Raw genomic sequence first — 18,225 nt, forward strand, 5'->3', positions numbered from 1 at the left:
TTTCTATTAAATGTGAAGTATGAGTTTATGGGAATATTAAAGTTCTGTACTTTGTAAAAATATTACATTATTAGGTATATGACATCATATTGGTTACACTGTAACTTGTCCAAATGCCAAATGGAAATGGATATATTAGTTGCATTATATATGGCTTGTTACAGAAAACTGCTTTAATTGGCAGTGTTTACATTTCAAACTAATCAGGGAAACGGAGCAGCAGGAGGAGTCTGGAGTATCCATAAATTTAAAAATTAATAAACACAAATATAATCTGATTGTAATTCTGTTTTGGGAACCCTGACAGCCATGCACACTGCTTTTTCCAGGTGTCATTACTGAATTCTGCTGAGCTCATGAGCTCTGTGTGAGAGAGGCAGGTGATGGGAGCAGCTCACTGAGTTCTGGTCCCCAAAAGTAACTGCTACTCTGTTAAAAATAAACTCCATTCCCCCACCAAACTACTGTTTTATATATTAAAAAAAAAAAAAAGCCACAGAATATACTGGTAATGGCAGCTGCCAAGGATCAACACTTCAGAACTTCAAGCCATTTGGTTTTAGTGCTATTTTTATATCTTTTTCTAAATCTTTGCCTAGAATGTGCACTTTCCTATCTGTCTTAGCTGCTGATGAGAGCAAATGCGGAGACTCAAGCAGCTAAGGAAGGACTTCTTCTGTATACATAGCAGGCAGCATTTCCCGTGGAGGAAGACACCCCCCCACACACACACGAAGTGCATAAAATCATTTAGCAACTGCTTACTTACGACACGACACGACGCGCATTCCCTCACTGGGAAGGATTTGACCTGTGTGCTGCTGGAGCCAAACTGGAACTCCCCTTGTCCCTGTGCACATGCTCCAATAAAGCAAGGTTCAGTCGTTTTTTAAATGGTTCTAATCAACACCCATGCAGGTTTTGGTTTTTTAACTTAAAAGGAAAAACCATTTCCTGGGGTTTAGAAAAAAAAAATCCAACCCAAGTCCTCTGGTCACTAATGCCCTCTGCCTCATAGCTTCTGGTACCGTATTCCACAGCTGGCTGCTTTCTCAGTCCATGGGGCAATAGTTCTTAACTACATGCTTCCATCTCAGATATAGTACACGATACTAAATGTACCATGGAAGGCTCTGAACCCCCACAAATTGCTCTGATAGCATCAGGCAATAGCAAACTAGACTGATCTGTGATAGTGTCAATCCCCTCCCTTGTTTCTTTGTTGGTAGTGTAGATATTGAGCTATTACAATTTCAACCAAAAATTCTTAGTAAAGCCACATACAAAATATCCCTCTGCCCCTAACTGCTCTTACAGATGATGAGGGGATTAACAAAAAACCACATTAATGTTATGGTAGTATCCAAAGACTCTAGTCAGGATCGACATGTGCGAGGCTGTATGACACATTCTTGCTCTGGGTGCTGTATGGAGACGCATGGTATAAGCTCTTATGCTGAAGAACTTACTGGCTCAGATCTTGTAAGATTTTGCTCTTTGGTTTCTCTTTTAAAAAAAAGCTTTCAGATGTTTGCACTCTTCTGGTTTATGGATAAGTTATGCAGTCTGGGAGGGGTAAGGTGGGATGTAACCTCAGTTTATTTGCATTTTGCAGTTCTGTTGAGTAATCTGTTGTCAAATTTTGTTCAAGAATTGGTAATCCTCCGAATAGTAGCATGTTGGGGTGTTTCTGAAGTGTTAAATCCATACCCTGGCTCTCTCCTTACACCATAGCTAGTGCATATGTATTTTGGCCAGGTGACTGTGGAGCTTTTGAGTTGGATAGCTTAATAGTTACAATTTGCAGCAACAGTTTTGTGAGCAACATACCACAAGCTTCAAAAATAACTTAAGCAAGTTTTCCTAAACCTAAAAATATGAAAACCATTAAACCACTCGACAGCTTTCTTAGGGATCGATGGCCTTTTTGTCTTCATGTGCCCCACGTATAACATCACTTCTGGTGTGTGCCTACCTGCTTAGCTCTTCAGTGGTGATGAATTCCAGCAACTGCCTGTTGGGGGGAGAAATCTGCCACCTCTCATTGAAACAGTTGTTGTGAATTTCAGGCTTCAGTGTTTTTGCTGAAATATTTATTAACATTGCTTAGACTAGAAAACAATATTTAAATCTAGTGATTATCCATAAAGTATTTAATGGTTCAGAATATGTAAACCTCAAGACACTTGCATTTTATAACTCTCTGGTAAAATGCAGCAAATACCCAGAAAAAAAGCATTTGAGCAAACTGCATTTGTAACTACACATGATGCTCTGTATTCCTATTTATTATCCAAAAGGCATTCGGCAAAGGCTTTTTTACATGTTACTGTTCAGCAAGAGGAGATATTTTAAGATGCATGTTAGTGGCTTTTTGCCATTATATGCCCTATTCCTCATAGCATTAGGAAGCAATTCAGCTGCTCGCAAAGTTCATCCCAGCTGCTTTGGTTATGTGTTAAAGAATTGTCTGATTTTTCTCTTTCCTCCCCCAAATCAAGTGATGGGGATTCATTGTATGCACAACACAGTAGATTATAACAGTTATATTACTAGAGAATTAACCCTGCTTAGGATCTTGACAGAAAATCACTCTTTTAACCCTATTGACAGCCATCTGTAACTATGAAAACCATCTTACCTCCATCGAACGTGCCTGCCTGCTGCTTTAGCGATGGCTGTGTCCCTAGACCCTTGCGTCTCCATCAGCTGCTAAGGTTATCAGTCAATCTTGCTCTGAACCAGTGAAGGTGATCAGACCCTCATATAGCTGAATTTTTTTTTGTATCGCATTTTACCAAGGATTGTTCAAAACCCAGCAGCAGCAGGAATAGCAGTTCCTATACCAAAGACTGTCCACCTGTCACAGCGCGCCCTAACTCCACAAATACCATTCTGCCAGCACAGGTAACGTGAAGAGTTTGTGACATGCGTTCACAGTTTACGATGAGGAACTAAATTTTCAGTAATTTTTGGGGTACTTACCTCGGAACCTGATTTTGAGACGGTGCTGATCACCGATCCTTTGAAAATCAGAACCCTGTGAGGTGCCGCAAGTTGGGCATCCAAAATAGACTCTCTCTTTGAAAACACCCCGGAGTCCTTGCCCTGGAATGTGCAAGGGGAAGGACTGTTGCATCCCCTGAAAACACCGCTTAAGTGTTTATAATGTACCCGTCTAGACTCTGAAATATCAACCTCTACCACCACCTACTCTGCCATGATTAAGACGACGATTTTTGTCATGGAGGTAGTGGAAGTTATGAAATCCGTGTCTTCCAAAGACCTCCATGACTTCAGCCCACATGCGGCTGGGAGCTGTACGAGCTGGACCCCACCCAGCGGCTTGCAGGAACAGCAGGGTACCCCCGCCACCTGACATGGTGGGCATACCCTGCAGCTCCCAGCCGCTGTGGGGGGAGGGGGGATTGAGAGACACCCCCCCCACTGCCCATGGACAGCAGGGGCCCCCAGCAGCTCCCCCCATCCCCTGCCTGCCCCGGATGGCAGGGGCCCCCAGCAGCTTTCCCCAGGCAGTGGGTGTACCCCACAGCTCCTCGCAGCTGGGGGGCTCCTCACTGCTGTGGGTGGGAGGGGGAACCCTGCAGCTCAGAGCCATGGGAGGAAGGGAACCTGGCGTGCAAGAGCCCTGTAGGGGAAAGGGGACCCTAGCGCTCAAGCCACCACAGGTGGTGGAGGGCCCCTGGATATTTTTAGTAAAAGTCACAGGCAATAAAGAAGAATTAACAAAAGCCTGTGACCTGTCCCTGACTTTTACTAAAAATATACATGACAAAATCTTAAGCATTAGCCTTGATTATCCTTATTTAAATAAGAGCTTTAGACAAATACATTGAGTCTACATCTCAGTGGCTAAATTTAAGACTAAATTTTCAAGCCTTTCACATTGTACCTGAAGCTGCCAAAAGTGGCTTCAAACCGATGACATGGTATTTAGTCTGATTCTTTGCCCAGCTGCCATTATATTATTCACATGTTCTGGATGAGCCGTGAAGCAGAGGGCCTGGTCACTTTGAAATCGTTAAAATCCCCTTGTATATTTTGTTAAGAATAGGAGCGTTAAACAGTATGTCCTGGCCAAATTCCAGCTTAGCTAATTATGGTACCTTGGCAGCTTCAACTGGATATGGCAGTCCTCTTCGTATTCCTATTTAGCATTTTTGCACACTTTTAAATAGCTACCCCATTTTGCCCCAGAGGAGGCTGCGTTTTGGTGGCAAGAGAAGTAAACCCTATTACCATTTACAGCTACTGCCTTGAATTCCTTTCCTCCAACTCCACAATGAATTCTCTCCTCTCTGGCATCTGCTCTGCTGAAACTGCTCTTACCAAGGTCTCTTCCTCATTAAGGTCTTGATCCTGCATCACTGAAGTAAAAAAGAAGCTTTTGCCATTGACTTCAATGAGTTCAGGAAGTAAGGCCCAGCTCCTCAAAGGTTTTTAGGTAGTGAAATTAGTAGGAGTTAGGTGCTCAAATACCTTTTGAAGAGCTGGTTCTAAATACCTTCACTGGCTCCCTCTTCCTCAACACACCAAACTCAAGCCTCACCCCCCGCGCAATCTCTTCATAAGTCTGCCCCTGTTTTCACAACACTTGTCACATCCTCCGTCCGCCCTCTCCCCCCCCCCCTTTAATATCCCAAGTGTCTGCTTCTCTAACAATCATCTATGTTCCTTCCATGCTAGCCTTACATTTTCAGTGCCCTCTCTGGATCCAGCTAAAAGGCTGCTGTGCTCTCCAGGCTTGTTTCCGTAGCAATGCCTAGAAGAAATGGACCCACTAACAATGGTTTGCAGCCATTGCCTATAGATACTATTTTCTTGCTCATTCTTGACCAATAGGCGTGTGCTCAGGGCTGTACAAATGTAGAGGGGAAAGGAAAGATTACAAATGAAATCAAAGATGTAGGCTACTATATTGCCTAACTGCTGTTTAAATGCCAACCATGCAGTGATCCACAAATGTTTGTTGTACTCGTCTTGGCTGAGGCTGGCTGTTGGTGGAAGGTGCATGTTGGGAGTGGAAGGGGTGGCTTCATTTTTATGAAACAGTGGAATTTTGTGTTTAGTGGGATCTTGAGCAAACATGGGAACACTCTGGGGACGTATGGGCTCAACTTTGAGATACTTGTCTGGAAATGGATTGTATGAAGTGTCAGAAGGTTATCAGCCATGGATAAGGCTAAGATTTTGTCAGGGATATTTTTAGAAAAAATCACGGACAGGTCATGGGCACTAAACAAAAATTCACAGAAACCATGATCTATCCCTGACAAAATGGGGAGGGAGGAGGGGCCAGTACCCTGCCCTACTGCATGCAACAGCAGGAAGCTATTGTCCCCTGCCCAGTGGCTGGGAGCTGGAAGGGACCCCTGACCACAGGGCTAGGAGCTGATGGGGATCCCCTGTCACCCTGTAGAGCTGGGGGGGGAAGGGTCCCCCACCACCTACGGTGACTGGGAACTGCAGGGTCCCTGCCACCCTCTGGGGCTGGGTAGCTCTGGAGGATCCCCCACTGTCCTGCAGGGCTGGGGGAGTGGGGTCTGCTGCTGCAGTAGCTGAACTGCTGTGGGGCCCCAATGTCACTGAGGTCATGGAAAGTCATGGAATCCGTGACCTATGTGACAGACTCGAAGCCTTAACCATGGATAGCCAGGAAAGAACCCCATACAGCAGGCCTGTCCAGGAGAGGTGGAGTGAAAGCACATATCTGGCAAGCAGTTGCTTTACTCTGCAGCAGAACCTTATTCTTCCTGGACTGCGCTGCAATAGTTTAGTCTCAACCTTATGATGTTCTACGCTGACCTTGTGCCTGGACCTCTTCTGTTTGAAGCTCCTGGACCGAGCCTCTTTTTTTAGCCCGCTGTCCCCAAAGGAAAAAGCCTCTTCTCTGTGATCGAGGCCTGCTGCCAGGGGGCCAGGAGGAGCAGTGTTCTATGCCAGGTGGGCATTTTCCTGTGTGCACAGCCGTGAATCCTGAAGAGTCTTCTGAGGTTTCTCTTAAAACTGTTTTAGAAGCTATTAAAGCCATGAAGGCGCGAGAGATCGGAAGGTAAAATATGCAGCATTTCCCCCTTAGGTTTCAAAACTGAAAGGTAATATGGAAAAAGGAGAGGCAAATTTGCCAGCAGTTTACAATGCACTGGAAGAACTGGCTAGTCTTAACTTCCACAGTGGATGAGGGAGTTTTTTCATCTATGATTGGAAATAATGGAACAACATATTCAGAAAAATACTTCCCCTCCCCCTAAACCTGAGCTCACTGTTCGGGGAGTTAGAGGCAACATAGTGCCTGGAATGCAGGATTTATTGGACTTTCCGTTGGAAGCCCAATAGGCCTCAACTTTGTTTTCCAATTTTGTGTACTCAATTGGGTGTGCAAGGGGCATCATTTAGATGTTCTCTGACTTACCAGTGCACTTACACTGGATGTCTAGTGCATCTTCTGCAAAAGGATGTCTGTCACTCAGGGCAGGATTCCATAGATTGGGATGTGGGGAGTGAAGATGTCAAACTCTGAAGTGCTGTCTGGTGCTCCGTTGGGCAGGACCAGTTTATCTATTTGATTAGCAAGTACTGCAGATAGCTGCATGTGTAGTAGCCATCTAATACGCAGGGCCCTACCAAATTCACAGCCCTGAAAAAGGCATCACGGGCCATGAAATCTGTGCTTTTACCCTGTCCTATACAGATTTCATTTGACTGGGAGACCAGTCAAATTTGGGTCTAGACCCAAAAGGGAGAGCTGGGGGGGTCACAAGGTTATTTTAGGGGGATCGCAGTATTGCCACCCTGACTTCTATGCTGCCTTCAGAGCTGGGCGTCCAGCTCTGAAGTCAGCGCCCTGCCAGCAGCAGCAGTGCGGTGGTAAGGGTGTCAATACCATACCGTTACTTCTGCGCTGCTGCCTTCAGAACTGGGCGGCTAGAGAGCGGCAGCTGCTGACCGAGGGCCCAGCTCTGCAGGCAGCAGCACAGAAATAAGGGTGGCAAGACCAAACCAGGCCATCCTCACTTCTGCGTTGCTGCTGGCAGCGGCTCTGCCTTCAGAGCTAGGATCCTGGCCAGCAGCCGCCACCCTCCAGGTGCTTAGCTCTGAAGGCAGAGCCAAGGCTAGCAGTACCCCAACCTTCCCACTACAATAACTTTGTGACTCACTCACACCCACAACTCCTTTTTGGGTCAGGATATCTACAATTACAACACTGAACTGTCAGATTTAAATAACTGAAATAATTCAATTTATTTTTTTAAAAAACCCATGACCATGAAATTGAGCACAATGGACCTTGACTTTAGTAGGGCCCTACTAATAGGGCTAAAGAGGCCTTCTACCAGGCAGGCTCCCGGCAGCTTAGAAGTGAGTGTAAGTGTAAGGAAGTCTGACTTACACCTTCTGCTCGCCATTTCAGTGTGTTAGTAGGGTGACCAGATGTCCTGATATTAGAGGCTTTGTCTTATATCAGCAACTGTTAACTCCCTCCCCCAGTCCTGATTTACACACTGGTCACCTTGTGTGTAAATTACACCAATGAAGACACTCCTAGGGCTGGTCCACATTCAAATGGTCCTGTGTTTGAGCCTGGCGTGAAGCACAGTTGGCTGATACAATGCTAAACACATGTTTGGTGGGTGCAGGGTCTAAGACTAGTTACATGACACAATTGGTCCTGGTTATGCTGACTGGAAAGTTGCGGGCAGCAGCATCTCCTTGAACTCTGTTCTTCGCAGCCATGTCCAATCACAGAACACTTCAGAACACAGACTCGCCCTAGTTTGACTCACCATGGAATCCGCCTTTGTGTATGATCCTTTGGGCCAAGATGCGTGGGCTGGTGCACCAGGATGCAGACTTGGCTAATGCTTTTTTGAATGCTGTCATGGCATCCTGCCATGCTATTTGCACGGAGTGAAAGGAAAATGCTGCCTGCAGCCCTTTCCCCCCGCCCACCCTTGCACAAGGGGGCAGTACACGTAAGAGCTCTCTACCTTACACTCTTTGTGCATGCAGCAGAGAGCAGAAATGTCTAACTCTGCACAGATATACATAGAAAAAACACCACCTGGAACAGGTTTTTCTTTTTGAGGCCCCCCTCAACATATTATAAAAACTCTATGGCCCATGTGTGCCACAACTGTTTTTTCTGCATATAAAAGCCAGGGCTGGCATTAGGGGGTAGCAAACAGGGCAATTGCCTGGGGCCCCTTGCAACAGGAAGCCCCCCACAAAGCTACACTGCTCAGGCTTCAACTTCAACCCCAAGTGATGGGGCTCAGGGCCTTGGGCTTCAAATCCACGTGGTGGGGCTTTGGCTTTCCACTCTGGGCCCCAGCAAGTCTAACGCTGGCCCTGCATGGTGGACCCCCTGAAGCCTGCTTGTGGACCCCCAGAGGGCCCTGGTTGAGAACCACTGATCTAGAAGGCAACAAAGGTTTGTTCTTCTAGACTCCTGTGAAAATTTGATGCATGTAAATGCATTAACAAAAGCCTAAGGTATCTGTTTACAGAGCAGTTGTATGAGCATTCTGCAATTCCTGGAAGTCACGTGTTCCCAGTGCCTAGCCAATGTCCTGTGATTAAAACCCTGAGTACCGCTGGCCCGAAAGGAGTAACCACGTTGCTCCAGAATAAGTTTATTGGCAATATTGGTGTCATACTCAGGAACTACAATTGTCAGCCTGTTAGTGTTACCATGACAAGCATCAACGACCGACTGTACATGAAATATTGTTAAAGTGCCTAGAAATAATAGGCATTTTAAAAAAATCATTCCATCCACTCAAACGTTTATAGATCTTACGTCTTTAGTATTTGAATGGTAATGTAGCCTCTACAGCAGCACAGAGACAATGCAGTGCTCTCATTATGCACATGCTTTAGGATCGTTTATTTTAATGCTTTCAAATAAATATGTTCCATGCAGCACACCGCAATAAATAAGGAGCAGCAACTTTTGTATAGTACATCCATTCATAATGTAAGTCACCATGTGAAACACCACATCTAAAGTCTTGGGCCCAGTCCCATATCATGAAGCACACCACATCTGCACATAATCATATCTGGCTTCATATGGATTTAATAGGACTTTGCCAGAAGTGCATGTGAGCACAAGTTTAACCATGGTTTCTAGCTATTAAATACAGCTACTAAGTAGTTAAAAGGCAACAGCTAAACCCATAAAGGTTTGATTTGTCTTTTCTTTCTTACGTTTCAGACAGAAATATAAAGTATGGAACTGCTCTGGAGATTCTCAGCCTTGTGTAAAGCGCAGTGTGATTAACATGGAGCTCTCTAAGCAATGCTGACAGGGACACTGGCATCAAAAGCCACAGTGATACTGATTTGACACCAAAAACTGGCATACTCAACAGGGGATAGATACTGTGCTACACAAACAATTGAAACCTCCTTTTCTCTAGGCAGACAATTCCACAGTCCCTTCTTCTTCGCTGTCTGCTCTGTTGGCACGGATTTCAACCAGTGTCCGAGCAAAACGGGTCCATTCGTCATTGTGTGGAACAGCAAGCTGGAAAATAAATGAAATGAAAAGGTGAAGTGGGTATGCACAAAAAGAGAATACTTTGCAGTGCAAAGATAATATTGCGGGCCTGACTCACATATAATTCCTCCAAGAGTCAATGTGAGTTTTGCGTGATTAAGGACTGCAACATGGGGCCCTTGCAAAAGAACTCTGTGGTTTACTTCTGCAGTTGTAAAGCAATGACATGGTTTCAGGACAAATTTATCATCTCCCTCTTTAGAATCAGTTGGAAATAACTGCTGCATTTAAAGCCCATTTCTCCAGTCCTTACTTGAGTAAAGCTCTAACTGATGTCAATGAATGTGTTTTCTGAGTAAAGACTGTGAAATTTGGCCCTATGTTAGTATATTTGATATTTTTCAAGACAACACAAGGCCCTGATCCTGCAAATGTTTACACACATGCTTAATTTTATAAAGGTGAGTCATTCAAAGAAGTCAGTGAAAATATTCCTGAGTATAATTATTTGCAAGATTGGGGCCGAGGGCCCAGATTTGTAAAGGTAATTAGGTGAAATCAATGGGAGTTAAACCCCTAAATACCTTCAAAAATGTAGTCCTATGTGCATATGACAACAAAGTCTTTAGGTAAAGAATTACACTGTTCTAAAGTTCATTAATGCTTCCAGTATCAATCTAAATAAATTATGCTTACTTTAGTTGCCCTCCTCAATGTTAAATAAGTGACAATAAGAAATACATTCTCATAGAAATGTTAAACTGCTCAAGCAGACCAAGTAAATATTGCTTTACTGATCTGATTGAACTTCCAGACAGAATGTTTTAGTGATATGGCAAAATAATGCTGTAGTCCTTTCCAGTTCGATCCAGCATCGCAGTTCTCGAGCGAGAACGCAAAATGGGATTGATATAATCATGGAAAAATTCAAACTTCCTGAACATACATTTTTATTGACTCAAATAAAAGAAAATGGCAACAAGCATCTAAATTAACCATGCATGTATTTGCTGCTGTCTTAAAGCTTGTGATCTTTCCCTGGAAGGTAGTATGAAAAAGGAACTGTTTACAGACATTATGCAGCTTTTGGTACTGAAAAAGGAACTGTTTAAAGACATGAAACAGTATGGTACACTAGGTTGGCTGTTAGTAACTCAGTTTTATTATATGCTATTTTATGCGCATTACATGAGGAACGCTTCGCAGACTAAGAAAGAAAATAACTGATCCAGTCTAGAGTGTCCAATATGCAATTGATATAGGCTCAATTGAAAGCTTACTACTTCTTTTTTTTAAAAAAAGGTAACAAATATTATTCACACTTAAGGTGGATTTTATTCATTTAGAAACAATAGATTGCAGAACTGTAACAGGCATTTTTTGGATGACAAACAGCTTAACTGGTCTCTCGATGTCCACAGGCAACTATCAATATCAATGGAAGCGGAGAAAAAAAAGTATATTGTCTGTACTAATGTTCAAGGCCCCAATTGTGCAAGCATGTGAGTAGGAGTCCCATGTGGCCGACCTTCACAGGCAAAGTAAATCACCTATGTAAGTGTGTGCAGGGTGAAGCCTTATTGCCTGATCCAAATCTCACTGGAGTCACTGAGGGTCTTTCCAGCTACTTCAGCTTTGGATCTGTCTCTCAGTCAGGAGGCAATTAAACAATGAATATTTGGAAAAACACGCTGACGTTTAAAAACATCCATGTATATAGCATGTATTCAAACCACTCCGCTACAGTATGAAAAGTGAGCTTACAACTGTAATTATTTTTCTATGTATTTTGATTTTTGGACTTTGGTTAAATATTTATTTCGTTTACTGCCAAAGAATGCAGTCTTTCTAGGACAGCTCTCTCAGCTGGTGATAATACTGAATGATATATATCATTGTGCCTTTGCTCACAATCTGGTTTTGCTACTTTTAACCCTGAATTTCTAATATCCATTTTTTGCCTATTTTCTCCTTGATTTTAGTAATTATGAAAGCATTATGAAAGGAACTGAGTCCAACACTCAAGGCGCAAGAAGCCTGAATTAGCTGTTTGAAAGCATATACAGAAATGGATCTATTCTTATATTTATTTGAAAGACAGATCTGCCCTCTTTCAACATACAGTATATGATTGCAGGAAATAAAAATCAAAGCTAAGGAGGCAAGTATGCAAAAACATCAGCTCTGAAAGCTTGATCATGATTACACACCCCTGCAAGAGATGATTTTCCAAGCTAAGTTGCAATACGTGCCCACAGATATAAGATCAAAGTAGGGCCCTAGAGGCCAACACAGCTGCAGCGTTACCCTGATCAGCTGTTAAAAGCTTTACCACTGAACCCACTGATGCTTCTTTCATAAAGGGTTTCATCTTCTTGCAGAGCAGAATAGTGTAATTTTATTAACACGTTGCATCAAAATATAAAAAGAGCCAAATACATACTAAAACTAACACATTCAATAATGAAATAGGGGCAATTCTGTCCCTATGTTTTTTTCTTTTTGAGTAACAGCTGCATTGCAACTTAACTGTGACCAAGCTAAAGAGCGTTATTTTGTACAATACAGGTCAGGAAGTGAATTGGTAAAGTTACACTGGAAAAGAAATAAAGACAATAATGAATTTTAATACAAAATTATACATTCATAGAGTGTAAGGCCAGACCATGATCATCTACGCTGTCCTCCTGCACAACATAGGCCGTAGAATAAATAAATGCCAGGCTGTCAAAACAACTTTGGTACTGATCCTGCAAATTCTCACTACTCATAGATGTAAGCACCACCTTAAGCAGAAAGTGTTTACAGGGTCAGTCTCTTATTTTTGAGAAATCACCTCTTCCCAAAAACCAAACCAAACAAAGTGAAGTACATGCATTTACTATACAAAAGTAAATAAAAGAAAAGTTGGTGCAACCAGCCAGAGTGGGGAAGGATAGCTCAGTGGTTTGAGCATTGGCCTGCTAAACTCAGGGTTGTGAGTTTAGTCCTTGAGGGGGCCATTTGGGATCTGGGGCAAAAATCAGGGATTGGTCCTGCTTTAAGCAGGGGGTTGGACTAGATGACCTCCTGAGGTCCCTTCCAACCCTGATGTTCTATGTACACATACCATAAATGAGAATAATGATACATGAGCTTATTACTGCAACTTTTGTCCTTCATCTCACTCCACTTAGTGCTTGTTCAATTCATTTACAGAGTTATGTCTAATGTTAGGGCCCAGTTTTGCAAATACAACTGTTTTCAGGGTGATGGCCTTACAGTGGAAAGGGACAGCAGTAGGGAAAGGGGTTGAAATCCTAGCCCTATTGAAATGAATAGCAACATTTCCATTGACTTCAGTGGAGCCAGAATTACACTCCTTGTCTTTGGATTTTGCCTGCCACAATGTTGTGTGCTGTATAAACAAATTACTGTACAATGATTAAAAATAAAAAGATCTGCAAAACCAACATTAGACTTGGAAAAATATGCATACAACACCCATAAATATCCATTCACATTTTTACATGAATTTGTTTGGGCCATGCACATACCCCCTTTTCAGTCATTTTCCACAAAAGTTCCAACAATCTCTCACACACACACACAAATTAGGTGAGAGAAGCAATACCGTGTGGCTTATGTGATCAGTTACTAGAGATGGCCAACTTTTTTAGAAGTTTCTGTGAAAAGCTATAGGATTTTTATCATTGAATATTTCACAATTGTTGCTATTTTATTGTTGCCCTCCACTTACAACAAAGCAACACCACAAGAATGTTCAAATATTCATGTGTATTACACACAGTAAATTTTTTTCCAAAAATGCTAGTGTCTGAGTATATTTGGATAATAAAAATATTAGCATAAATTGCCATCAGCTTATGGCTATTTTGTGAGCAGAAAAAGAAAGTGAATGGTATCTATCTAGGTTCTTAGCCCCTTCATGATGATAAACTAAGCACCTACGAGCACTTAATTAACTAAATTTTTTACTTCACTCTAGCCTAGCTACAATAATGTTATATTTATAAATGGTCAGATAGCAATACTAATAACAGAAGTTGGTATTTACAAATGAGTGTGAAGGATTTAGCCATACACTGCCCATTAAAGTATTGAATGATAGGTAGCTAAATCACCTGCATAGCTTTGAAAAATCTCGACCAGAGACTTTAGGCCTTGGTCCTACAAACTCTTAGGCATACGTCTAACATTATGTACACAGATAATGAGACTGCTCATGTATGCGAAGTTACACGTGTGCTTACTTGTTTGCAGGACTGAGGCCTTAGATAGTATGATGCGGCTGAATTTGGGATTAAATTTTGCTTTTGGGTGCAGGCATTCAACTAGGAGGCCATACTTGGCCCTTTCTCTTTTTTCTCAAACTACAAGTTTCTTGCTAAGTGTAGCATGCATCTTTCAGCATCACAAAAACCATTTTGTTTCTAAATGAAACACTGATGAAAAATACTCTTTGTTTCTGCTTCTGTAATCTAAATAAACCTACATTATTTTTAGCCTATTGAAACCCAGCCCTGCTTGACTGATACATACTTATGTATCAAATGGACCATAAAGATTCCAACCGGTTTCTATCTGATGTTTAGCAACTGAGTTGTGTGCCTCAAACTTTAGGGATTATTTTTTCCCCCACCAGCTCTACCACTGTGATTTCAGATAAACAGGTTTAAGTTAAATTGCATCTTTGATTCAGCAAGAAAACATGGATTGGTGGGATGGTTTCATACACTGAATGGTGGTAGATTATGGATTCTGACCACTTCTGCAAAAAAAAACAAAAACAAAAAACAAACAAACAAACAAAAAAAAACCCAACCAATTTCCAAAAGCAAAGGCTCTTCAGGACAACATCTTACAACTCCTTACTCTCCAAAACCCAATTTAAAGTAAAGCTAGTTCAGCTGCAAAAAATTATTCCTGCTGTGAGGTGCATGCAGTACCTTATTAGCGGCAGCCCCATGTAATATGGAGTCACTAGGGACGTGGATAGGTAATTTCAGAACAGTATGAGCCAAATTCACTCTATTGTGGAGTTGTGCCAGCATAAATATGGCTCTGCCTGTACTTGGGAAGATTTTACTCTCACAATCTCAGTCAGTTTCTGCCAGCATTAACCCTAATCAAAGAAAATCTGTATCCACGTGTCTCAGGCCTCAGTCAGCATGGCGGTATGGTGTAAATTGGAGCAGAATTTAAGATAAGAATGAATAATATGGCACCACCAAGGTAGCAGGGCTCAGACTGAAGGCAAAGATATCGCATTCCTTTCCCTTCTCTGACATGCCGCAACCTCTTTTGATTTCTTTGGCAACTTAATCCTCTAGTGACAGTAAATGTGACTGGCTAGAGGTGCCAACACAGACAGTATATGATCCTTGGCTTTGCAAAATTTCTGACATTTCTGTTAAACATTCTGTTAAAAATAACACGATAATTACCTTAGGCGGAAAGATAGTCTCTTGTGACTTTGGTCTCCCAGCACAAACAAATGCTTCAGATGTGAATTCCAAGTAGGTGAATTGTCTGTGCACATTCTGGTAAGAAGCAATGGAGCACCTTACGTGCTGGGCTAATTCTCCGCATGCCGGTTCTTCGTAGGCAGGAGAATGGAAACTGCAAGTATCCACCTGCAGAGTTGCTTTAATTCTTTCATCCAAGGCTAGGGTTTCCCCATCACCATGTGTGGATGACCCCACAGCTTCCACCTCCTAAACATGAAGGCTCCCAAGATGTCCCAAAACCAAGCTGTGTTCATGCAGAGTTGTGTCCTGCGCTACCAGGAACTCCCTTGATGATTGCTGTACCTGAAACCTCACATTGGAGGCAGAGAAAACCATAGCGGGGAAAAAAAATCAGCCCCAATTCCTGCACACCTTGTAACCTGTGCCACCTTGCCCAGGGTTTTCAGGGGTGTAGGATGGAAACCTGGCAACTCCTTCCCCCTTCACTTAGCCATGGAATCTGAACACTGAGGAGTCCCTATGGAGGGTCAGGTAGGAGCATGCCATGCAGGCAGCACTTCCAGCTTTCTCACCCCTACCCTGGAGCAATGGGAACAAGCTCCCTTCCTCTTTTCAGGGGGGCATGGAGGCCTGCGTTTGCTAGTTACATTTATTTTAAATGATTAAATCTCATGCTTAAATCTATGCCCTGCCCAGCTGTGGCACTAGCCATTCGCCGGCTAAGCTAAGAGTCAAACTGCCTGTGTTGTGGACTGCCTGTGTTCATGGACAGTGAGCTTGTGCACAGTTCGCTATGGTGCTGAACTGCTCCAGGATGTCTCTGACAGGAGAATTTAGCCCTCCTGAATACATTTCTCCCATTGGAGCAAGACACTACATGGGTCTCTCCAGTGTCTGTACAAGCATCCCCTGCATATAGGTGTAAAACCAGAATCATAAAAAGATCATTTCCCTCCACAGTATATAAGCTATTTTCTGTATGTGCGGAACATAACTGGTTATTTGATGTCTTTTGCACATAACGGGACAGATTCTGATCTCAGTTACATGGTAGGAATGCAGAAACTTTCACCATGTCATGGAGATCAGAAACTGGCCTACATTTTAAAATATTTTAAAGTATCATTTATGAGTTGTGGTTGGGTTTTTATTGGCGTCTTTCCATGCTTCTCTGCCTTTCTTCCTACAAGAGCTCTCTTTACAAAAATCTCAGATCCAACAAGGACTAAAACTATACTGAAATTCACAATTCAGCTTTCTCATTTCTAAACCACTTCAGACCAAATTATGCTTGGCTTGAAAAGGACTGGTTAAAACATTTTGAAGAGTGGCTAATTAAGACATGAAAAGTATTCACGTTCGGTTTAGTTTGATTTGTCAAATACAATAAGTATGGTAAGATAGTTATAATGACTAAGACGGTATGCTTCAGAATAAATACTTTGTGTGATTTATCGGCATCATTATAATCTTTCAATTTGATGGAGTCATTTAAAAAAACCCTCTAACCACAAGAGAATATTACTTTGTTTATTCTACACAGAATGCTATCCATATTATCATATAAAATGAAGTGCTGTATTGAAAAGAAATTCATTGTAAACACTTTGTGAATAGAGTTCCACATGAGAAAATGTATTAAATGGCTGAGAAAAATATTTTTAAGATGATAAAGTGTAAATATTACACAGAGTGTTCTAGTTAGATACCTTTTTTCTAATTATTGTTCCAATCCTGCATTCTGTGTGAAGTGTAGCATTTTCAGATCAGGCCCGTAAGTTTACACATAAAAAATCCAGACAGTTATAATTCACCCTAAGGCATCCAATCCAATCCAAATTCAGTGAATAAGTATTTTATCACTAATTTCAATGCTGCACGTCAAAGCGAAAATAATATCTACATATACAAACATTTCTATGCACATACCCATTTTGGGCCTGAGCTTGCCCTACTGAACTCAGTTGCAAAATGCCTTTGATATTTTTCTCAAGCATATGTATACATGTGTGTGTTTGAAAAGGGTCTATATTTTTCCAGGCCACTCCCTATGATTTTTTTTCAATCAATTATAAAATATGATTGAAAAATGTCTATATTTTTCCAGACGACTCCCTATGCCACACACATGGATGGAAACAAAGTGGGAGGTAATACACAGTGAAATGGCCACCAATGTAACCAAGGGCACCTTTTTTCACATAACTACAGTACCACTGTATTTAACTCTTGGGAGAGCCTAGCATCACTGTTAACAATGGATGAAACCACTGGTAAGAACTCAAAGCCAGCATACTGCATGCAGATGATATAGTATTTAGACCACAAAGGATACACTCCAGTGTAGCTCTGTATATATTTGTTTACTTAACTGAAGGACTGAAATACCATAAGCAGCCTAAATACTGCATTTATTCTACTCACAGCAGTCAGTCTAGTGTCACAGACACAGTATACACCAGCCTTCTGTGAAGTTCATTACTTAGCCCTCATCTAGATTAACGTCTGCTATGAGTTACTTCCAGCAGGATCTGATTTAACTAGTGCTATACTAGTAAAAAAAGGATTAAAGATTAGATTACACAATCAAAATACTTAACCTCTATCTTCCAACAGAAATAGAATATAACTTATGTGAAGTTTGATTTTCTTTCTGTAAGACAGAAGTAATAGCTTTTAAGTTATTATTTGATTGTACATTTTGTTCTTGATATAAAACACAACTTTAAAAAGAATTACAGTGTTTGTGTGAAGACAACGATCAAAACAATTTCTTTCTTTCTGTAATGGGTTTGGATCTTAAACTGAACATTTAAATATTGATTGCTTAAACTTAAACTCCTCAGTCTGATACACAGCTCTGTTGGAGCAACACTAACATCCAGAAAATACTCAAACATTGGCCGTGAACTATACATATGTTACACACAAACAACTATGTTAAAAGAGCATTAAAGTTGCAAAGCCAAGCACTCGAAAGATAGGAAATGTCAGTATTACGATTGCCCCCTTGTGTATATGAACTATGCTATGGTCTATAAATACATTACACCACATTCTATTTTCTCCACAGTACCTCTGTCTTATTCAGTGCACAGGCTGGATGAAGCTCACTGAATGAGCAGCTATTCAATGTCTTGCTAGCTCATCTCTGGTCGACGGGTGGCCCCAGGTCTTATTTACTTCACTCTATTCATATTACTGTGCTTAAAGGCTTTTCTGTGGCACTCA

The 18,225-nt window shown here is 41.8% G+C and overlaps 1 protein-coding gene across 10 annotated transcripts in view; it reads right to left on the reverse strand.

Moving 5' to 3' along the window:
* Positions 1 to 8,638: 8,638 nt before the first annotated feature.
* Positions 8,639 to 18,225, reverse strand: part of DYNC1I1 (dynein cytoplasmic 1 intermediate chain 1) — a 270,699-nt gene continuing 261,112 nt past the window's right edge. For 9 of the 10 annotated variants that reach the window (XM_073333889.1, XM_073333887.1, XM_073333886.1 and 6 more), the window contains one exon: positions 8,639 to 9,550. In XM_073333889.1, coding sequence (XP_073189990.1) covers positions 9,440 to 9,550 — 111 coding nt within the window. In that variant the 3' untranslated portion in view covers positions 8,639 to 9,439. The remainder of the gene's footprint in view (positions 9,551 to 18,225) is intronic. The other variant, XR_012157549.1, reaches the window with a different exon arrangement.

This window comes from Lepidochelys kempii, chromosome 2 (assembly GCF_965140265.1).
Source record: "Lepidochelys kempii isolate rLepKem1 chromosome 2, rLepKem1.hap2, whole genome shotgun sequence".
NCBI classification, from domain to species: Eukaryota; Metazoa; Chordata; order Testudines; family Cheloniidae; genus Lepidochelys; species Lepidochelys kempii.